Here is a 24,504-nt window from a genome sequence, read left to right as displayed (position 1 = left end):
GCCTTTAAAGATAGCTTGTTCTGCTTTTAACATCATTGAATAAGCTAAAACATCATACAGCCATATCAAACGTTTCACAATGGTATTCAATAGAAATAAACAGTTAAACCCCGTTCTTCTTTTGCCTGTCACAGTGGCAAAACATACTTAAGTTATGCATATTTCACACAGGTCAAGTGTAATGTAATATTAATTTGCAATTGATTTACTTGTTATGTACAATGTCCAAACTAAGTTTTAAAATTGTATGTTCACTTTTCAAGTTCTTGATAAGACAAACATTTTACTCTTAGTTACGCAGTGACCTTGACCTAACGATAATGAAATCATTGTCATTGATATAGTTCCAACTAAGTTTGACAATCCCAGGTTTATTCTTCCTTCATGTATTGATCGGTCAAGGCTTTTGAAGATTCAATAATTACTGTGACCTCGACTTATAAACACAGACTCAATAAGGGTCGTCAACTAACCAGATGTAAAGTCTTTAACATGTTACATAAAAACAAGTGTAACAATTCAGTTCAGTTTATTTGCTATCAGCAGCAATTCAGTCTTTGGTCGTTTACAATATTTTCAACTGATGGTAAAGAAACTATACACGATGTCAATATGTGTTTCAAACATATCAAAAGGTATCCCTTTGTACATTATTTCAGTCACAAACGGACACCTGAGTAGAACCACAACGTTCTGTAAGAACATTTGCACACAGATACAAAGTCTATGAGTTAATTTACAACATTTCAAGGGATATTTACTTTGTCCAATTTGTAACATAACATACGTTTTATTGTAGTTTAAGGCATCCGGCCCACGATACACATTATTGTACATTATTTTTATAGTAGTTCATTATTTACAAAATAAATGATGCATCATCAATATATAATTCATATACAAATATTTTTCTTGATCAATACATAAGCGGTAATTATTTACGAATAAGTGAGCAAAAAGAGTATTATTATCAACATTAACAATGCTGAATTTAAGGATGTGTTTTAAAGCAAATTATTCGTGTTCTTTAAAATTTAATACTGTTCACTTTATAAATTTGTTATGCATTTAACATCATCTAGATCATAGTATCGGTTCCAATTAGTTAAATTAGGATGTTCCAACATTTTTTGATGAACATGTTTCTAGTTTCCAAAGCTTTGTATATACTAGTATAGTTTGCAAGAGCGAGTATGCCCAGTTCATCGTCACATGACATAATTAAATAAAATAAGTTAATGTTTGGTTCACAGTTAAGCCACGTTTGAAAAAAAAAACATTGTGTTCTCAGTTCATCATATAATTTACATACAAGCAACATGTGATACTCATCCTCAACATAATGAGCATGGTTATTTAGACAATATGGACAATATCTGAACTGTCGATCAATATTTTGGTGTCGTCCATTTTCAATCATTAAATTGTGGCCAGAGCATCTTAAGTTCGCCAATTGACTTTCAGTTTAAATGGCAGATGTATTGACAGATATCTCTCTGTATCTAGATGTGATTTAAAGTGTTAATAATAATTGGCTTTGGAGAGTTTTCTTCTTGCGAGAGGATATTTAGCGTAGCTCGATCTGTGACTCTATTAACCAGTAATGCCATAAAGTTTGTATGATTTCCAATTTCTTTAGCAATCCACGAATATCCGAGCCCATATTCAAACAAATATCCTTAATACATGCTACCCATGTTTTCCTAACTGCGTCGTCTAGTCTGCGTAGCATTAAATAACATTGTCTTTGATAACGCTCATTTGGCATTTGTAATAGTTCAGTCCAGTATTTAACACATTTGGTTATATAATGTACTGAAATTTGAGCCCTGCCACATTCGCGGAGTGGGAAATAGTTAGCTACATTCTGGGTTTTACCTCAAATACGTATGCAAAAGTCTGTGTACACTTTCTCAATAATGGCTGAATACTGGTAGCTCAAAATTTCTGCACCATAACACAAAATCGGTCGGACTATCGTGTCAAATAATTTAAAAGCGTCTTTAGGGTTAAAGGTACCAAAGTATCGTTGCTAACTCAGAATACAAAACACTGCTTTAGAAGCTTGTTTGGCAAGAGTTGTTCGCGTGAAAGACCAACACAATTTAGGAGTGAAATATAGTCCCAAATATTAAAAGTATGATACCACTTCTAATTAGATACCATTAAAGTACCAGCGTTCAGTACCAGCGTTCGTAGTTACGCAATGGGCCACTGTTTCGAAAAACCATGACTTCAGATTTATCGGTGTTTAATTGTACATGTAGTCCACTATTATTGCAAAACAATTTGATGGTATTTATATGTCTTTGTAAGTTTATAATTCTACTTCTATGTTGAACTCGTCTGTAAATCCGCTGCGCAGACATCAGCGACGAGTGGTGATGTGAAATGTGCTCCATAAAACGTGGGCTAAAAACCTGTCCCCCATAGCTGTATCTGTATATGCAAATGTTGAAACGTCATCGGCAAAAAGAAGAGCGTACAGCTGGCCTGTATCTTCGGATAGAAATATTCTATAAGTAGAACCGGGTCTTATATATTTAACAAGATCAGTGACGTACATTGTAAAAATTTTCGGAGACGTAGAGCAGCACTGTTTGGTTCCACTGTCACAATTAAAGAAGTCAGTGAGCCCGCCATTTTGTTGCAAGTTGCCTTCACCTCACCTGGGACAGAATTCACTTTAACACAGTTTTTAAGTTTTTCGTGAATGGATTGAAAGATAGTCATAAATTTACCATTAACTCCATATCTTCGTAAACAAGACAATAACAGATGATTTGGGCAACTGTCGAAAGCTTTACGGAAATCTACGTAAAACACGTAGATTCTACGCTTTTTACTGATAGATACTTTTGACTGTAGATTAAATAAGTTGTCAATAGTTAAAAACCCTTTTATAAATTTTGCCTGTGATTCATCAATGCCGTCATTATCGCCACACCATGTGTGTTCTTTTTGACAAAATATTTACAAATATCTTGCTTATGCAAGTTGAGAGGGCTAAAGCGCGATAATTATTAGGGTCGTACAGTGATCATTTTTTTGTGAATTGGTGAAATTATGTTTTCGCTCCATGAATTAGCAAAATGTCCACTATCGAAAATTTCATTGAATAAGCCAACTAAATATTCTGCAAAAAATAAGCAAACCATTCGTCTCCGTTAATATAATTCGTAACACTCTTTAATATCGGTTTTGCCCTTTTCAATGTTTCCCAGACTTTGTTGGATCGTTACTACTCGCAATAAGCTTTTCGCCTCATTCCTTTTCGCATTCTTTTCGTTTCATTTTGCATTTTTTTTTTAATTTATTTCGTTTTGCAACATTATGTTCGAGGTCGACTCATGCGCTAGTGTACCGAAATGATCGTAAGCATTTATACTTTTCGCTTTTTAACTTGTTGCAGGTACTATCCCACCATTCAGGCTGAATATCCCTATTGCCCGGTGACCGGCTTCTTAACCTTTTCCACAACGCACCTGCTTTTTTTTATACATTGCCATAAAATCCGATAACTTACTTTATATGTTTTCTCTGTTGCACGTTTAAATAAAATCTGAATATAATCTAGTAAATGTTTGTAGAAAGGCTTCTCGCAGATCATTCTTTCATTTTTACTGGTAAACTGTTTTCAGTTTATTATCACAACAGCGGCCCTTCCCAAGAGCAAAACTAAGTGTACAAAATAGTGGGAAGTTATCTGAAAAGTAATCAGTTCCGACGCCGAAATCCGTTACAAAATCAAATTGAATATAGCCGTTGACGCTATGAAATAATCCACCGTACTTAGTCCGTTATTTGCCGTGCACGTGATTTCACCTTTAGTATCTTGAAATAATCGGCCGTTTAGAATATGCATATCCAAGGTGCAACACATTTCTATTAATGACTTACAAAACTTATTTATAGTACTGTCTTTATTGTTTTTATGCATTTCAAATGTATCTGCACGATAATCAGTTTCTCCGAATATGAAGTCTACTTCGCCATGAGGTATATAGTCTTTCACATCACCAATTCGGGCATAAAAATCGCCCGCAACCATATAGTTAGCAGCGGAGTGATCCGTTATGATATTTCCTATACTGTTACTTAGAAGTTTAATGCCATCTGTGTCGATTGATTTGTAACTAGGAGATCTCTCCGGTGAAACATAAGCGAATATAATGATTAAATCTTTATCCATATGCCCAAGCGATCTCAAACGAAGAACAACACAGTTTTCGAAATGACTGTATAATCTCTCCACATTGTTGCTCAACCATTCTTTTATATAAACAGTAACTCCTCCAGACCCTCTTGTTAGCTCGACTATTCGTAGTATAATCGAGCTAATGCAGTCACCCATTTGTAGGCGTCGGCGTCCCTGTGGTTAATTTTTTGTATGTAAGCTGGTGTCTCCATAACTACTGAAGGGAATGGATTGAAACTTCACACACTTGTTCTTTGTGATTATCTAGGATGATTGGCACAAGTCCCATAACTCTGATTTGCTTTTTTACATAATTATGCCCCTTTTTCGACTTAGAAATTCTTGGTTAAGTTTTTGTATGTAAGCTGGTGTGTCCATAACTACTGAAGGGAATGGATTGAAACTTCACACACTTGTTCTCTGTGATTATCTAAGATGATTGGCACAAGTCCCATAACTCTGATTGCTTGTTTACATAATTATGCCCCTTTTTCGACTTAGAAATTCTAGGTTAAGTTTTTGTATGTAAGCTGGTATGTCCATAACTACTGAAGGGAATGGATTGAAACTTCACGCACTTGTTCTCTGTGATTATCTAAGATGATGGGCACAAGTCCCACAACTCTGATCTGCTTTTTTTACATAATTATTCCCCTTTTTCGACTTAGAAACTCATGGTTAAGTTTTTCCGTGTAAGCTTGTATCTCCATAACTACTGAAGGGAATGGATTGAAACTTCACACACTTGTTCTCTGTGATTATCTAAGATGATTGGCACAAGTCCCATAACTCTGACTTGCTTTTTTACATAAGTATGCCCCTTTTTCGACTTAGAAATTCTTGGTTAAGTTTTTGTATGTAAGCTGGTGTGTCCATAACTACTGAAGGGAATGGATTGAAACTTCAAACACTTGTTCTCTCTGATTATCTAAGATGATTGGCACAAGTCCCATAACTCTGATTTGCTTTTTACAAAATTATGCTCCTTTTTCGACTTAGAAATTCTTGGTTAAGTTTTTGCGTGTAAGCTGGTACCTCCATAACTACTGAAGGGAATGGATTGAAACTTCACACACTTGTTCTCTGTGATTATCTAAGATGATTGACACAAGTCCCATAACTCTGATCTGCCTTTTTACATTAAAATGCCCCTTTTTCGACTTAGAAATTCTTGGTTAAGTTTTTGTATGTAAGCTGGTATCTCCATAACTACTGAAGGAAATGGATTGAAACTTCACACACTTGTTCTCTGTGATTATTTAAGATGATTGGCACCATTCCCATTACTCTTATTTGCTTTTTTACATAATTATGCCCCTTGTTCGACTAAGAAATTTTTGGTTAAGTTTTTGCTTGTAAGCTGGTATCTCCATAACAACTGAAGGGAATGGATTGAAACTTGACACACTTGGTCTCTGTGATTATCTAAGATGATTGACACAAGTCCCATAACCCTGATTTGCTTTTTTGCATAATTATGCCCCTTTTATCTTAAGAAATTCTTTGGTTAAGTTTTTGCGTGTAAGCTGGTATCTTCATAAACTACTGAAGGGGAATGGATTTAAACTTCACAACCTTGGTCTCTTGTGATTATTTAAGATGATTGCATAAAGTCCCATAATTCTGATTTACTTTTTCGCATTAATTATTCCCCTTTTTCGATTCATAAATTCGTGGTTAAGTTTTTGTGTGTAAACTGTATCTCCATAACGACTGAAGGGAATGGATTGAAACTTCACACACTTGTTCTCTGTGATTGTATTGAAACTTGAAGGGTTTGTACCTTTTCGTACAATTTTATGTTTTCATATAGGTAAGCATTATTATATTCAATGAAACACCCTTGTGACAAATTTTCGAATAGTCGAGCGTTACTGTCCTCCGACAGTTCTTGTATTTTTAATTTTTCTAATATTGATATGACCTGGAATCATAAAATGTTCGTCTGCACGAGTCCAAGTTTCGCATAATGCCAAAATATCATATTTAAAGCAAAAATATAAAAAGTCACCTCTCCATCATATTTATTTAATCCTTGTATATTAAACATAATTATTTTCCAATGAATGCATAATAAAGAGTGTTCTGGACGAAGGTTGCTGGTTCGAACCCGAGAGGCCATTGTACATCGCAAATCAGTCTTATACAAGAAGAAAATACATTGTACAACATTTTTGTAATAGCTTTTTTGTTTCTTTTGGTGAATAATTTCCATCATGACTGGGTATAAAAGCAATTTAGGAACTTTAAATACACATCATATTTGCTCCGACAACGGTCGCAAATAGAAAAAACGTTACGTTAAATTTCAGCCAAAAAGGGACTCGAAGAATGAGAGTACCTTCCGCCAAAGCGGTTTAACATAACGACTAAACCCAGCCACGTTGAAATTAGAAACCTGATTTATATATACATTGTAAATTGTTTAGGAATAACTAACAACCAATACTGATAAAAGTGACAAATCTGTCTTTACGTCACTAAATCACATCGGGAAGATAGGCTGAATGAATAAATGACCTCGGAAATATTATTTAGCATCAGGTCATACATAAGAGCATTCAAGCAGACAATGACAACAAATTTTAAAGATATAGGTAGGTGCTGACTTTAATATCAGTGGTTCTAAATAGTGAGGTCAAATTAAGAATAAAACAATTGAATTAGACCGAATCTGGTGGTCTTAAAAGTGGATAAGCGGGGTGGTCTTAATTCTGGTCATGTAACCATTGATATAAAGAACAGAAAATTCCATTCTCCCAAAAAATGGTCTTATAGTGGGATGGTCTTAATTCCGGGGTGGTTTTTAAGGAGGTATTCTATTGTATATTATAGCTACTGGGAGACAAGTGTGTTTAGCGTCGTACCTAAAAGAACATTGGGGCTAGAGTTTATACACCGGTATTTTAGGTAGTGACCCCGCCATTTATTACATATGTGACTATAGAGCTGTTTTTATACGTTTTCTTGCTCGGTCAGCGTGATATAACGCCATGATCGCCATGGTAAATTATGTGACCAAATTAGTTTTGTATATGGAAACTTACTTCTGATAATATCTTGATTATTTTGAGACCGCAATTAATAGCCGCAGATGTTTTAAGGCCTATATCCTTTGCCTCCACAATGAATACGAATACAGGTTTGGGTTCATTCTGCTTAAAGGAAGTTAAGTAGGCTATACTTTGTTCGAGATCCTCGATTTCATACCACCCATATGTTCCAAGCAATAGTGTTCCTAACACCGTCTGGTGTTGAACACAGTCTCTGATATGCACCGCTTAAAATGAAGGAACCAGTATAAAGAAGGAACCAATTATCAATATCTTAAAGAGACTTGGAAATTTGGAGCTAAATCGTCAATATTAAGGTAAAGGTATCCGCCAGCGGTCTACCTATACTGTGATAGCAAATGTTACATTTAAGTTGCCAAAAGCGGATCGCCGACCAATAACAACATTATACCATTGACATTGCGTTTGTTAGACTTATAGCAAATATCACCTCACCAATTTATGACATAAAATAATACATAAATATGTATACCATCGAATCGATCTGGTATTATTATTATTATCATTATCTTTGTCAAATTACCATTTTCATTCTTAAATCATATTATCATTTCATCATTATATTTATCAAACTATCATTATCACACAACGAGGACTATCATCATTTCGTCGTTATCATCATATCATCATTATCTTAATAAATTATCATTATTATTCTGAAATCATTTTTATAACAACACAAACATTATGATGTTATCACCATCATTTCATCATTATCTTTTTTAAATAATCATTAATCTGAAATAATTATCGTAACAACACAAACATTCCGATGTTCTAATCAACATTCATCATTGTCTTTATCATTTCATCACACAACTTTATCTTTATCCTTTGGCATTTATTACTTCTACATTATCTTTATTAGTTTATCATTATCTTTATCATTTCATCACACAACTTTTTCTTTATCATTTGGTATTTATTATTTCTACATTATCTTTATTAGTTCATCATTATCTTTATCATTTCATCACGCAACTTTATCTTTATCATTTGGCATTTGGCAGATCCTTCACAATATCTTTATAATTTAGAAAAATAAGTAACTGCTATCATTTGACTAATTAAGCTCCGCGACTCAACTATTATAAAGCACATTAGATAACACGAAAAATTATTTCACACAAAGACATCTTAAAATGCAAAACAGAGAGGAACTAGCGAGAAGAATTCAATATTATGAACTACTTATTTATGCCATTTTAAAGAACTACAGGCCACAAAGGCGATTAAATGATCCGACATCGGCTTCAGGAAAACCCATAGAGATACTTTGCATAATATTGTCGGAAATTAACGAATATATATATGACTTATAGGTATCAGACCTCCACCTACCATGTGTTTTGATAGTATTTATAAGACATCCAACTCTATACATTCATAAAGCTCATCCTATCCTGTTGTTATGCAGACCAATGAATTTTAACAGTTTTTTGAAAACAACATTGAACTGGTAAGACGTCAGAGGAGACCCATCAAAATGGAAAAAAGGGGGTCATCATTATGTTGGCAATAGTTCAGATAAGAGTGAATATTATCATAACAAAACTTGAAGCAGTTTATTATTATTATCATTATCATAATTATTGTTATTATTATTAATTTCGATATCGAGAGAAGCACCTTGACCTCTTTGGTCAGTTTTCAAATGTTTCATGTTTCGAACCCATGATAATGTCATGTGTTGACAGGAAATGATTTGATGATCTCTTGTTCCGTCAAGTGATTCACTTACTCTAAGAAGTACAAATATACGCGAGTGAAAATGCAGCTTCAAATAACATGTATTAATACAGAAAGCGACAGAAACTTTGTAAAGCTGAAATCAACTTTTTTATGTTATGTTACAGGCTGACGTGTCATTAGACCCTCTTGTTCGTTTTAGACCTTCAAGCATACGTTTAACCTTAATATTTTTTCTTGTGTGTGTGTGTGTGTGTGTGTGTGTGCGTGCGTGCGTGCGTGCGTGCGTGCGTGTGTGTGTGTGTGTGTGCCATATCGACTAAACTTATTGACATACGTTATATCAGATGTGTAGCTATTTATAGTCTTATATGCGTACTGTTATAACGACATGAAAGCTATATTTCGCTATCTGGTAATACTTCAAAAGTTTGAGAATATGGCAGTGTTATATTTATTACGAATATTTTATTAGAAGACGGAAACATAACCTTTTTGTTTTTCATTTCATTGCCCCATAACTGGAGTGCTAGAAAAATAGCACGAGTTCAAGATATGTGATGTCCTTAAAAATAAGCTCCTCCCATTGAGCTGGCCACTTAAAGGCACACCACTGACATTTAAAGTAGCAGTCACAACCTTAATAACTGCTACCGGACGCATCGGTGTAGGGTTCAATAAATGTATTCTCTGACCAATTCTTACCATGTAACATTGCGAGTCCATTAGATTCAGTAAGAAATAAGAGCCAGGTCATGGCGCATTTGCGCATTTCCCTTTACATGCATAAAATAAAAATATTTTTTAATCTTAGACATAGAATCATAAAATCTTCGCAAGAAAGCTCTGCCAATAGGAAAAGCCTTTGTGATAATGTTAAGTAATCATGCTTTAAACTGAATTTCCTTCAAAGATGTACATTTTTGAAGATATAAGCCGCAAAAGCTCGTCTATGGCTTTTATGCGGGTACATGAATGGTTTGATTCTCCGCATTTATTTCAACCCCCGAGTAATCGATAGCTTTTAATAGATCTGCGCAGATCGACATACCCCAAGGTCTAAACAAACGTGTTTGAATACGTTAAATATCTAAACAGGATTCAAAAACTAACGTTTGCCAAAAAAATCATTTTTTAAAAAAGGCAATCTAAGAAAGAAACAAATTTTTCAAAATGAAACAGGGGTAGGCGGAACCCTGAGGTAACATTTTTTTATTTATTTTTGTTTTTTAACCAGGTAATACAATGTACCAGGTAAGTCAGATTTAAGTCACCTGGCCATATTATTTAAAAGGACACAAGTTAAAAGCTGGTTTTTTTCAGTTTTGCAACAGACATATTTTCCTATACGTTGAACCAATGATTATACAATGTACATGCTCCGTCGAATTGTGCATATTTGACATGCTAATAGACTGGTTCGATAAATTCATTTAAGCTGTTACTTGGTGAAAATAACAAATTGGGCACCCGTGACTTTTGGCACGAGCCAAGCAGCATTAATTTGAAAATTGGAAATAAGTGGTTATTTGTATGGTCCGACAATCCAGCCAAATGTTTGTCCTCATATAATTGTTATTTAAAACTGCTGGATTGGTGCTCTTGGATCAGTATGATTTAATTTAAACCAATGATTAAATAAAAAACTAGCATCGTTTTTATTGTAACCTGTCAACTTATATTAATTGACGTTGAACCTAGGCCCCTTAAATATTCTGGTCGAGAAGAACCTTGTTACAGGAACAGTGGGGGAGTTGCTGGGACTGAAAACGATTAGGCCTTCTATTAAATATCGAAGAAGCATTAAACTTTGATACTATTTACAGTTGTGAATCGTGGGTCTTGGCCACTCTGCTATTTTCTTGCCTGCACGGGTTTCTTTTCACTTGGGTCAAATACGTACGATTCTCCATCCACTGTAAGTTTATCATATTTGCAAAAGGCCCTCTTCCCATCTTCATAACATTGCTTTAGAAAAGGATATAGACCTGTGCGGGCCTTTGCTACCGTTTCAGGCAGGTCTTCCACGATTCTTCCTCGCACAATTTAACGTTTGCGTTTTTCCTTGTAAGCATTTAGAACTTTATCACGATCAGATTGTCGCGTGAACTTAACTAGCAAGACTCTCTCAGCTCGTCCCGGAAGTTTATAGTCTGCATTCATATCTAATGAGTCTCCGTCTAAACAAAAAATAATTTGTTAAATGTTGACAAACGCTTAGTTCTACCTGATCCTGTTGAATATTGTCAATATTTTCGATTCCGTGGATTTTCAAATTGTTTTTTCGGATATGCATTTTAAATGTTTCGTGTTCAAATTCAAGTTTTGATCTTTAACAGCTTTTAAGTCATTGGACAAAGACTCAACTTTACTTGACAGAATGACATTTTCTGCTTTGCTTTTTTTTTTACTATTTTCGAATATCATTTCTTCGACCGATTTTTCTAACGTATCAAATCTTCTGTTGATTTGTCTTCATTCGGATCTGATATCTAGTAAAATAGACATCACGTTCAAGTTTTCATCATTTTTTATTGGAATGACTGTGAAGATATCGATGTTCTATCTGCAGTAGAGGTTTTCTGTTGTGTAGCGTCTGGCTGTAGCCTAGGTACGAGAGACGATTGATTAGAACTACGCGTAGGATACATATGCCCGGCATCATCTGCTACGCTACTCTGCGAGAGGTCGAACTCGTTTGTCGGTGTCGGTGGATGAGAAGTAGCAATGGATGATCGCCCATCACGACCGCCCCCGCATGGTCTCCCGTTTGTCAGTCCTGGATTTCGCTCAACGCATTGTGCCGTTAGATGAAGAAAAAGCAGAAGTCGTATGCACAATGATAAATAATGAATGGAGGCGCCAGTCATTAGACAATTTTTTTGTGACTGGACTGATTTATGAATGTCCCAATTCTTGCTCGCCATAGTCCAATTGTAATCCCCATTATCTCTTTACATTCAGAATCAATATTTATAGATCTGTTCTCCTGATTACAGTTAAGTCAAGCGTGACGATAAGGCGGTCAATAAAGGTATGTGCTTGTTAAATCTACGTGATGTCCTAGCAAATGACCAACTATAACCGCCAACTATCTAACAAAGGCCATTAATGTCAATTCAAATATCACAAATTGTATCAAATTCACAGTTTCGTGTTTTTTGCATTCAATAACATAGATACATTTTCACCGCTCATCTATAAGTTAATCCATTAAAGGCACAAATAATCCAGAAAATTTCATTTCATTTCCCGTGCAAAATCAACAACGACTATTTAGACCGGAACTGGATACATGTGTGAACATGGAAAATCCAATCAATGTAATAGGAGGTCAAGTTCACAAAATGAGATTTTTTTAATCACTGAAAATTCTCAATATATATATATAATTCATTTTCTATGTCAAAAGTGTTTAAAGAATTTAGAGATGAATTAATTTTCTATGTTTTGTCAATACAGAAATATTCAAACATTCGGAAAGTAAATTCATAGTTTTGCAATCTTAAACATGACTTGTGACTCTTTGAAGCAGTCGCAAACAATACTAGTAAACATCTTTAAATCGTGATTCGTTTTTACTCAACCAGTAAATATCATGTCGGATAGTACTGTTATGGACAGACATATTCACAATTTGACAGTGTGTGAGACATAACTTTCCTTCATTAAAGTTCTCCTTTGTTATAAACTTGATTTGTGTGGTTGTTTATCAATTACATTGTATATATCTTACAGTAAACAGTATTAGTATTCAATGATTCGAGTTAAAGGACCATTGAAATATCTTACAGAACTATGTGAGCATTATCCGGATCGCAAAATAACATGACGATTCAGCGTAGATACTCAACTGAAAATAACAATAATAAGAACCAGAAATGTAGAAATATACCTGAACTATTATTCCATTTCAAGAGATGTTCAAAGTACACTTTAAAAGTGTCACTAGAACACATTGATGTGTATTATTTACAGTGCATTTCAAGTTGACGAATTCAGACGAAAAAACTCCTGAACGGTCATATACTGAGAAAGTACTTTACTGTAATATCAGGAAATACCATAATCAAGTTTCGGAAAATGAGTGACTATTTTGTAGAAATGTACCATTAATTTAAGTCATTGTTATTCTATAAAATCATAATTACATTTTAACGGCTCCTTGACGGATCTAACTTATCTAACGGCATATGAGCCACGACAGTGCTTTGTTTAGCGGAACGCTGTGATTACTTAACTAATTGCGCTGTCTAAAAGTACTTTTGAATATTTAGCGGCGTACAAATATCTATTTTAGAATTAACACACAGAACTTTAAAAGCAGAGACGCTTACTTTAGTTGAGCAGCTTCTCCAACCGTAAAACAAGAATTAACAAATTAAGGTTATGATTTGAACATAGCTAAACCGAACTTAAATTCCGCCAAACAACGGAAATCCGCCTAAATTTGAACATTCCGCTAGATAAATGTTTCGCTGGAAGAATAAACTAGAATTTAGTCGATACATTTACATATAACCTCTTCTTTAGCGAACTCATTCTAGTAACAAACCCAAGGGCGATGATTTATCCCTACATGTATTATTTATTATTTACAGTATTTATCCAGTTTTATAATTTATTTATTTATCAGAAGATCTTAATTAATAAATAAGATTTCAAGCGTTTAGGTATCTTCAAATGTTTATTTTCTTTTTTTAAATTAAGTTTTATGGTTAATAATCGTAACATTTTACTTGAGTAGCTTCATTTTTAGCTCGACTTTTCTATGAAAAGGGGAGCTATCCTACTCGCCCCGGCGTCGGCGTCGGCGTCGGCGTCGGCGTTGGCGTCACACCTTGGTTAAGTTTTTCGTACCACCCCACTTTATTTCAGAAGTATTACAAGTATGGCTTTGAAACTTACCATACTTGTTCACCATCATAACCTCCATCTACAGACAAGAGTACATAACTCTGTCAAGGTTTTTGACAGAATTATGGCCCTTTTTTGACTTAGAAAGTGTATTGAGCTTGGTTAAGTTTTTTGTACCACCTCACTTTATTTCAAAACCATTGGAGGTATTGCTTTGAAACTGACCATACTTGTTTACCATCACGACCTTCATCAACAGACAAGAGGACATAACTCTGTCAAGGTTTTTGACAGAATTATGCCCCTTTTTGACTTAGAAAATACATTGAATATGGGTAAAATCCACTTATTGCCTTAACCCTTTGAGATATTGCTTTGAAACTTTTAATGCTATTTCACATCATTACCCCCATCTGTACGCAAGAGAAGGTAACTCTGTCAAGGATTTGTTTTAAAAATTAAGGCCTTTTATCGACTTAGAATCTTGGTTAAGTTTTTAGTACCAGTCCACTTTTTGACTGAACTGTTTGAGATATTAATTTTTTAGTTTTTAGTACCAGCCCTCTTTTGACTTAAACATTTCAAACTTTGCTGCAGTGTTCAAGGGTATCACACAATTCAGTAAAATAATTCTTCACTAAATATCTTAATGCTCATGGCCATTGTTCACTTTAAAAATACAGAGATTCTTGTATTTCCTTTTACTGCAAAAACTTTTTTTATTGGCAAGCAATAAAAAAGTCGAGCGCGCTGTCTTACGGACAGCTCTTGTTAGTTTCATTTTCAGTCTAGATTTCAAGAGAAATTTCAGTACTTACCTGGTCCCTCTAATGGTTTCGTGCTAGCGTTACAAATCTTCTTTGGTTCTCTCATATAAACGTACTCTTGCAATGTTTTGATGTTTTCGACAAAACTCTCGTCTAAGGATGTTTCATCTAATTGTTCGATGTTCTTCAGTTTCCTACCCATTGCTGGCTGTGCAATCGCAAAACATTTTCTCTCTGGAAAAAAATCCTTGATACCCTCTTTAACTTTGTTGGATTCCTCTTGTTTTTGTACCTGTTCTTTCGATGTTAACGTAGACAAGTTTACTGATTTAAGGCTATCTTCAAGGTATTCATCTGCTGTCTGAAGTCTTCCATCAATCATAATTTCCAAGTAAGAATCTCTGAGGCACATGATCAGAGTGGGAACAGCAACTTGGATTGTTTTGGCATTATGTTTGTCTTCCGCTTTATCATCTAGAACTTTAATTGTTTCGGGAAGATTGATTATGAAACTTTAATCATTAAGGAATTAATAATTACGGCTTTATTTCAAGGCAAATTTTCAACTTGTCCTTTTAACAATTTTTTGTCAAAAGCTCCCTCTGCTTCTGCCCTATTCCTTGAAATCCATGATTGTATAAACCACAATACCAGAATGTTTAAAACAAATTATATGGTACATACATGTAGTTCTTCGTTGTTCAATTTTATGTCATTGTACAAGCAACTTCTTCTTATCTTACAAAGATACCGGGTTTTTATCAAGATCAGATAACTCTTTGCATGTTTATTCATACAGTTAATGTTATTACTTCCCTTTACTTGATATTCATAAATGCTATGCTTAACATAAATGATCATGCCTCTCTCATACCTTGGCATTCTCACTTGAGCTCTGCTCTTAACAACATGTGTTAAATAATTATTAAATAGTTATAATAAATAGTAGAATAGTTTGATACAACATACCAGTGATTAAATGAAATCTCAAGCAAAACATAGAATTTCTGTTAACAAAATTATTCAAGAAATTTGCAGTATTTGTTACGATGGTGAAGTGTCTTAAGCAACAGTTACAAGGTCCATAATTCAATAAATAAGACAGGAGTCAATTGAAAATGCGTTATATAAAAGTATGTTTTTTGTATTCAATGTGTGTTCTTGAAAGTAGGCATGCATAAAACAAACACTTGCTAAAATATAGAATATAGTTATGGCTTTCGAAAATGTACTTATACATTTCTTATTATTATGTTTCCAAAAATTTTGGAATACAAAATAGTTTTGCCTTCGCCGTCTGTCTGTCCGTCTGTCTGTCCTTCCGTAGGTTCACAATAAGCTTGTTCTGCTTTCACGAGTCAAAACTACTCTAACTGCTGATGAATTTCAGTACAACATAGCATAGATATGTGATCAGTACCATACCTTGTTGTGCTTATCGTCGGCACGTTCGGCTTCGCTGCACAAAATGACCGCAGGAGCAAAAATTAGAAATATTATTGTCCGACTTTCATAGATCTAACTGCTCGTAGAAATTCAATGAAACTTCACAGGAGTGATCAGCATCATATATAGTTGTGCATATCAACCGAACATTTGGCTTCGCTGCACAAAATGACCGCCAGAGATATAAATAGAAAAATATTGTCCACTTTTCAGAGGTTAAACTGCTGGAGGATTTTCAACGTAATTTCATAGGAGTGATCAGTACCATATATAGTTATGCAGATCGCATGCACGTTCTGCGTTTCTTCACAAAATGGCCGCAAAAGCTAAACTTTGAAAAATGCTGTCAGGCCGTTACGGAATAAACAGCCAGTTCGACTTTCATGAAACTTCACAGGAGTGATCAGTACCATCTCAAGTTGTGCATCTCGCAAGCAGGTTCCAATGTGTTGCACAAAATGGCCGCCAGATCTTTAAATATAAAGATCCTTTCAAGCTTTCATAGGCCAAATAGCTGGCGGATTTGAACTTTACTTCACAGGAGGGACCAGTACCATACATTGTTGTGCATATCGCCGGCACGTTTGGCTTTGCTGCACAAAATGGCCGCCAAACCTATAAATGGAAAAAAATTATACGGCTTTCTCAAGACAAACTACTGGCGTGATGAGTACCACTCATAAGTGCATATCACTGACATGTTTCTCTTCACTGCAAGAAATGGCCGCTAGAGCAAAAATAGAAAAAAATGTTCGGCCTTCACAGTTTAAAATAATAGGGGAATTTAACGAAACTTCATAGGAGTGATCCGCACCAATCTAAGTTGTGCATATCGCTTGCACGTTCTGCTTCGCTACAAAAAATAGCCACCAGAGCTATAAAAATTGTTTGGTTTTCATTATTCAAGCTGCTGACTGGATTTACATCCAGCTGTTCCATCCCAAGAGTACTTACACATGAGACATAAGGTTTTTGTTTTTACAAAAAAGCCTTTTCGAGTTTATAATTTGCTCCTCCCGTAATTTTTTCTTTATTCTGTCCATGATAAATCTTACCTTCCCAAACAATCAATTTTGCAACAGGTGACAAAACATTAATTGCTCACCTAAATGTTTACTAAAAGGATACTTTAAATCCATCAGGGTTTGGAAGTCAAACACAGATTTTACATTTATGATAAGTATACTGCTCATCAGAAGTGCAAGACAAAACGTTTTGCTGTCATGTTCGAGATCTCCCTAAAATTGAAATATTATTAATGATATTAATTACTTACATGAAATGAGACGGGATAATATTTCCATTGTAATTGTACTCTTTCGTAGAAATGATGAACTTCTTTAGTTGTAAGACAAGCCCTATGTGGTTAAAAGATCTTAGCATCCGAAAAACCTTCCGTGCAAGTTGTAATTACTTGACATATTTTTGTGAATAGTACGTAAAAACAAGATTAAAAACAATTTTCAGTGGCTAAGTATGAAGAAATTTAAAGAATATGAAAATTAGACAAAAAATTACTTTCTTCTTTCACCTTAGGTCATTTTTATTTTGTACATGTACAATGTTGTACATTTTGTACATTTGTAAAATGTTAGAAATATTCATGTTCATTTTGTTTTAAACTAAAGCCCCATAGGAGAAATTTTATTCCAATAATTTCATTTTTATCTTTATGTGTTTAAGCGTGGAGCAGTCTGTGGTCATTTATTACCCCCCCCCCCCCTTCAAAGAAGTAGGGGTATATTGCTTTGCATTTGTCTGTCGATCGGTCTTTTGGTCCATCGGTCCGTAGACAAAATGGTTTCCGAGTGATTACTAAAGAACACTTAGGCCTAGGACCTTCAAACTTGGTTTGATCATTGTTCATGACCAGTAGATGACCTTATCGATTTTGGAGTCAAGGAGTCAAAGGTAAAGGTCACATTGACCTTAAAGTTAAAAACGGTTTCCGACTGATAACTAAAGAACGCGTTGGTCTAGGAACTTCAAACTTGGTTTGATGATTTTTCATAACCAATAGATGACCTATATTGATTTTGGGGTCGAGGGGTTAAGGGTCTAGGTCACATTGATCTTGTAGGTAAAAACGGATTCCGATCAATAACTAAAGAACGCTTAGGCCTAGGAACTTCAAACTTCGTTTGATGATTGTTCATCACCAGCACATGACCCCTATAGACTTTGAAGTCAATGATCCACGGTCAAGGTCACATTGACCTTATATGTAGAAACGGTTTTCGATCAATTACTTAAGAATGCTTGGGCTTAGGAACTTCAAACTTGGTATAATGATTGTTCATGACGAAGGGATGACCAATATTGATTTTGGGGTGAAGGGGTCAAAGTCACATTGACATTGTAGGTGAAAACGTTTTATGATCAATAACTAAAGAACGCTTAGTCTTATGAACTTCAAACTTTGTACGATGAATTTTCATGACCAACAGATGACTCCTACTTATTTTGGGTCAAGAGGTTAAAGGTCAAGGTCACATTGACCTTGTAGGTAAAAACGGTTTCAATCAATAACTAAAGTACGCTTAGGCCTAGGAACTTCAAACTTGGTATAATTATTGTTTATGACCAGCAGATAACCCCTATTGATTTTGGGGTCAAAGTTCAAAGGCCAAGGTCCTTGTGTCAAGGTCTCATTGACCTTGGAGGTAAAACGATTTTTATGATCAATAACTTGACAACTCATGAGCTGTTGGCCCTCAAACTTGGTAGGTGCATTGGACGTGACCAGTAGATGTCCCTTAATGATTTTGAGGAGGTCAAGGGGTCAAAGATTTAGGTTGCAGTGACCTTGTAGGTAAACAAGGTTTCCGATCAATAACTTGACAACCCAATGGATGTTTGCCCTCAAACTTGGTAGGTGCATTGGACTTGACCAGTAGATGACCCCGATTGATTTGGGGTCGAGGGGTTAAAGAGTATGGTTGCAATGACCTTGTATGTAAAAACGGTTTCCGATCAATAATTTTACAAGCTATGCAAATATTATTTCGTAAGATTTGTAATAACTTTGTTCTCCGTTCGTGCCTGAAATAATGCACGAAAGGCACTTGAGGTCGTCCTCCATCAGTTAAGCTTGTAGGTCGCTATTGCGACCAATACTGTGTCGGTGTGACGTTAGAGCAAATAAAAACTAGAGTAAGTAAAACTCATGAATTGTTTCCCTTTTGTAAGTATAATTAATATACATTAGGCATTTTGAAGAAGTCAAGAAAATACACATGCGTTCTTTTTAATTTTATGCCATGGATTTTAAAATTTCTTCTTCTGTTTCAGAAATGACAAGTTAATACAACCTTTCCAGGATCACCAAAACCCTCTGTGTCTAACAAAACTAACACTTGGCCCCTTTGCGTTGGATGAGGTCTGCATCGGATCCATATCCCTTTTGTCTCTGATCGAATTGTATCGCCAAGTTTAAACCCTTAAAGTAAATGATGGACTGTTCAGACAAATGTTTAGTCTTGAAAATATCACGTCATGATTAACACACATAATTGATATTTTGGTTTTGCCGAAAGATTGTTAAGCAAAGTTTAAACATATCAAACAATATTATACTGTTTTTACAATGCTTCCGAGGGACTTCCATTTCCAGATTTCAATATATTTCTTTAATGATTATGTACGGAATGTATGAACTGACAAAGTTTACTTACCTGTTTTGTCGCCAGCAATCCGATTCATTAAATACGATTTCCCAGTTCTATAAGAACCGCAAACACAGACAACACTGATTTTCATGTTAACTTGTGAAAGTTGAGACAAAACATTTGTATCTACTTCCAACTGCCCTCCTTTTTCTGTCTTAATCAATTGTTGTGGTTTCTTAAAAAGGTTCAACCTGCTTGTTCTAAAATACAAATATTAAAGCTTTTCTTAATTATAGAGATTATATATAAAATTTATCATTTGTTCATCAACAGTTGCTCTTTATTTGTTTATGACCAAATGTATTAAGATAGATTTAAAGTGTATACAAATTTGAGCAATTTGAGTGTAAACTTCTATGAAAAAATGACTTTGCAAACAATGTTAATAAAAAAATTAACTTACAGATCTTCGATTGACATATCTTCCTGAAAAAATAGAAAAGAAATCACAAAAATTGAAAGGGACTGGAGAAAAACAGAATATAAAAGTTATAATACAACGGCTGGTGACATCAGTTTACATCCTACTTAAACTAAAAACACCCAGAGAAATGAGCAGTTTATCACATTCAAGTGTCAATCAGAGCACTACGCCTTTTTGTATAGAACATCTTACATGGATACAATCATAATATATTTTACAGTGTCACACAAGCACTTTAGGCGGGCTTTTGTTTACTTATTTAAGAAAATGACATCTATTTTATCTTTGTCCGTGCTACCAACACACTATTATGCACAAAATTGACTAAATAAATTTGGCCATTTACCTATTTAATTAGTTTTGATATGCAGTAATATTGAGGGTCATTGATTTGTATGAATATGGTTACCTATTTAGCACGTTTATATTCTGGAAAATAGGAACAACCCCTGAGAGCAATATGAAACTAGATTGAATAGGTGAAAACTATTGAGACTTGATTTTCTTTTGTTTGTTGATATTAAATGTCAGAGAATAGATCGTCTCGCCTTCCTTATTGCAAAGGCTTAATAAAAAAGATATTTAACAGTCAAACATTAACGCATATGAATCAAGTATTGTTAAGTAGGAGAGATTCCTCAAGCGCAATAAAACATATAGAAAGCTAAAAACTGCTGACTCAGATGGATAGACTTTATTCATAAGATATATTGTAGGTGCAAAAAAACATTCACGTTAAATTGCAGAAAACATTGCATATCAACATTACTACAACACATGTACTTGTGGTTATTATGGATGCATATGTGTGATTCAATTTTCTTTTTAAAGTTTTTTTGTATCATTGCGAGATTTATCATGAATATAAGCGGATGCAATTATATAGGTGCAATAGGTTAAGAAGCATTCTAAGACACTGCTAACCCATGGCATACACTGCCAGCCTTACTTACCAATACCATTCGCATTTGACAGTTATTCACTTAAGTGTCAACTTACTAATGTTAGTTCATTAATGTATAGAAATAACCAAAACCTTTTATAAACAGTGACAGTTATCTACGGTAACAATAGTGACTCTTATAAAATTGTAAGTACAAATACATAATAATTTGTACATTCAAAGCAAAAATCATTAAATATACAAATGTAGATTCTTGTTTCATTCAAGTAAAACGTGAAATAGTGTTGTTTTATCATAAGCCTATCTGCTCTAGGCTATTCAGAAGCAATAAAAAACCGAACTACTGGTAACTGACATTTAAATTTTTGTGTTTTTTATGCTTCATAAGTAGCTAAAATGTTTTCCTTCTACACATTTTTATATGTTAATCACAGGGGGAAAAAGATGATAACAGAAATTTCAATGAGTTGAATCATACCATTCCGCTTTGAATCTGTATGTCATCGTCTACCATTTCTGACCCGGTGGAGTGTTCATAAACATGTTCGTTAGATGCCATCGTTACTGTAAAATAAATGCTGCTTACACTTATAAACAAATTAAAAACGCAATGATTGAAGCTTAATGTCCAATATGGTTGCCCGTTGCTATAATTGGAGTATTTGTTTGTGTGAAAAGCCTTCTTTATTGTTTTGGAATAATTGTTGGTAGTCGACCAGGTGCTCCAAATTGATAGTTTTATTCCACTATAGATCTTTAAACATGTCAATATCTCCTTAGAAACTGAAGTAATATTTTGCGCATGCGCTTTCTGAATAGGGCACAGATAGATACTGAAAGCTTATTTTTAATCAGTATAATCAGTTTTAAACAATTTGATAGACAATTTGAACAGTTTAGAGGCTAGTATTTTGATAATTAACCGATACAAAGGTGCATATCAGCAATTGATTTGACATTTTCTGCAATTTTGAATTCATGAATACAGAATCTTTCAGATATGTAAGAAAATTAGAGGGTCTTTATTTCAATCAACATAAGAATGATTTAATTGCGTTTACATAAGCCCTCTGTTGAAAGAATCATCAGACATTTTTGTCATCAGTAATTTAAATTGGAAGTGCAAAGAATTTTTGCTAGCTTTTTATCCTTTTATTGTATAAATATTACATAATTTGTGCTGCATGTACACTTCCTTGGGTGTGACATGTATATCTAATAACCTTGAGTATGATAATCACAGTTTAACTAAATAGCATCTATACAGTACAATCCCTGTAAACATAAAGTTATTGGGCCAACCACGTAAAATCGTTAAAGAATAATCGATGTTGAGCCATGGGCCAACTATGATTATTGCTCCGCGCTCCGCGCCACGCGCCCACTGACGCGGATCTATCTGTGTTTGCCATTTTGCCTTCGATTTACAGCAAAAGTAAATTCGGAACCAAACAATTATTGCGATTTCTATTATGTAAAGTCATATATTGGTTTCCCCTTCGGCGATACGGAGAATGAAAAATTAATGAATGAGAACGAGAACAAACTTCATTCGTCAACCGGCAGGAAGGCACAATAGAAAACGAAACGGAAGTTTAACACAACTTTATGAAAATAATCAATTCTAAGAGGAGATGCGCATATAATGGTGGTGGTGTTGGTAGTTTTCACTCCGGATTACGACAGTAAGCCACATTGAATTCACCAGAGCACAGTTCAACCACCGCATCGTTCCTGGACAGGCTGTCAAGCAGTTTAATTATCAGTACTAGTTGCCCTCACTTTCGCAAGGAACTGAAACTTCTGAACATGCCAGAGCAGAGGTACAGGGCGAATGACCGTAGAAAGGATTTCATGATCAATCACAACGAAATTGACCTGCGCCGTCCGGGAATCGAACCCGGGTCGCCCGATTTACAGTCCAACGCTCTACCTACACTGTAAAAAATGGTAACGCCTGACGCGTTCCACAGGTGTTTGTTAACAAAACGTATGTGTTCTCGTTGTGTGCAGTATAAAAACACATGCGTTTCTTTATGGAACGTGTGTTTATAACTAAAACAATAATGTGCAGTGTTTAAACGGTTGGTGTTTACATTGGCATGCCTGTGTGCAAACATGAAACGTTTGTGTTTACTTTTATGTCATAAGCTCATCTCGTGTTTTTCATTATTAATAACAAACAAAACAGAAACATAACAGTAAACAGAAACATAACAGTAAGGATAAGACAATACGAATGTTAAGAAATATTTAATGAGAAAGTGTCTCTGTATTAAACGCCGGTGTTTCAGGGGCGAACATTCTGCGTATGTCATGAGTGCCGATCAAGAACACCTTCTGATATTATCCGAGGTGTTACGAATTTAACTTCCTTTCTTCTGCTGCAGCCGAATTTTTTGGCGCAAATTTTACCTTTCTTCATTTTGCGTGAATTTAGCAAGGAAAACATAGAAAAAACAACAGCAAAAGGTTAGTACGATGTACTTATGTATTTGTAGATCAAATTCAAAGAGTGAAAAGGCAGATCTTTTTAAGACGGGCGCAATAGAGCATTTTCATTAACCCTAAAACTGATTTCCCAACCCACTTTGTTATTTATATGAATATCGAAACAAAACATATAGACTAGATCTAGAGAATAACATGCTACTGTACTGTCTTTTGATATTAATTTTATCAGGCGAGGCTGGTAAGGACTAGAAAGGGCGAGGCTTGCCGGCAAAGTAAAGATAACAAGAAAATCGTCTAGCCTGTTTGTTATGATTACATGTATAGTATGACATGAACATTGATGATGTCATTTGCAATGTAAATTATGACGTCACTTCATTTAGTTGGTGTTAAAACTTTCCGCTATCTAATTAATTCGTAATTGAAATCGAAATTGAAATAATAAATAAATAAATAAATATCGCATCTTGATTTAAGACTTGTATAAGGGTATGAGATTACATTGTAGAATTCACATGCTGATGGCAAGAGAGGGAGCGAAAGATCGGTTGTTTGGCACAAGTCGATATTAAGTTGGCGTAAAGAGCCAAGTCTTCGAATTTCTAGAAATAAAATCTTTAATATCCGTACTAAATTGTGAAGCCGAAGAAATATGATACTATATTAATTTATTTCTACCCAAACTAGGTCTATCAAATATTGATAATTTTTGTCCGTTCACCGATTGAGCCCTGGCCTTTTTTATTACGTTCGTTTTGTTTATATTCTCTGTGAATAAAGAAACAACATTTTACAGATAATTTTTTAACTTAATTTTTTCTTAAACCACGATTTGTACTGCAGTGTTTTATCATAAAAGTAAACATGGCTATTAACACTTTGAGAGGATAATAATAAACTAAACGCTAAATAAGGGAGGACGTATCTTGAAACATAACTGAAACACGTGTTATATCCTTAAAATGAATGACACTTTGTCAACCATTTTCATAGATATGTAAATTCATGAAAACGCGGCTTATT

General features: G+C 34.6%; 1 protein-coding gene across 1 annotated transcript; it reads right to left on the bottom strand.

The window, feature by feature from the left end:
• Positions 1-11,492: 11,492 nt before the first annotated feature.
• On the bottom strand, positions 11,493-21,588 carry LOC132760297 (guanylate-binding protein 4-like). The gene is made up of 7 exons (XM_060752247.1): positions 21,506-21,588; positions 20,103-20,125; positions 19,706-19,899; positions 19,343-19,470; positions 17,160-17,269; positions 14,637-15,097; positions 11,493-11,740 (listed from the first exon to the last, which is right to left on the bottom strand). Exons 1-7 carry the CDS (start codon positions 21,584-21,586, stop codon positions 11,493-11,495), a joined length of 1,245 nt encoding a protein of 414 aa, XP_060608230.1. The 5' UTR covers positions 21,587-21,588.
• Between the last annotated feature and the right edge of the window lie 2,916 nt (positions 21,589-24,504).

The sequence above is a fragment of the Ruditapes philippinarum genome, unplaced genomic scaffold (assembly GCF_026571515.1).
Source record: "Ruditapes philippinarum isolate M1 unplaced genomic scaffold, ASM2657151v2 ctg1148_1_1_1_1, whole genome shotgun sequence".
NCBI classification, from domain to species: domain Eukaryota; kingdom Metazoa; phylum Mollusca; class Bivalvia; order Venerida; family Veneridae; genus Ruditapes; species Ruditapes philippinarum.
The sequence above is the reverse complement of the archived record's forward strand: the minus strand, read 5'-3'. Positions and strand labels throughout refer to the sequence as shown.

Bases quoted from the DNA above. Each gene is read 5' to 3' on its own strand.
- LOC132760297 (XM_060752247.1), bottom strand. From the start codon at position 21,586: ATGGCATCTAACGAACATGTTTATGAACACTCCACCGGGTCAGAAATG. The intron at 20,126-21,505 runs GTATGATTCAAC...CTATTTTTTCAG, and splicing joins TACAGATTCAAAGCGGAATG to GAAGATATGTCAATCGAAGA. The intron at 17,270-19,342 runs GTTGTATTAACT...TTTCAATTTTAG, and splicing joins GTTTTGGTGATCCTGGAAAG to GGAGATCTCGAACATGACAG.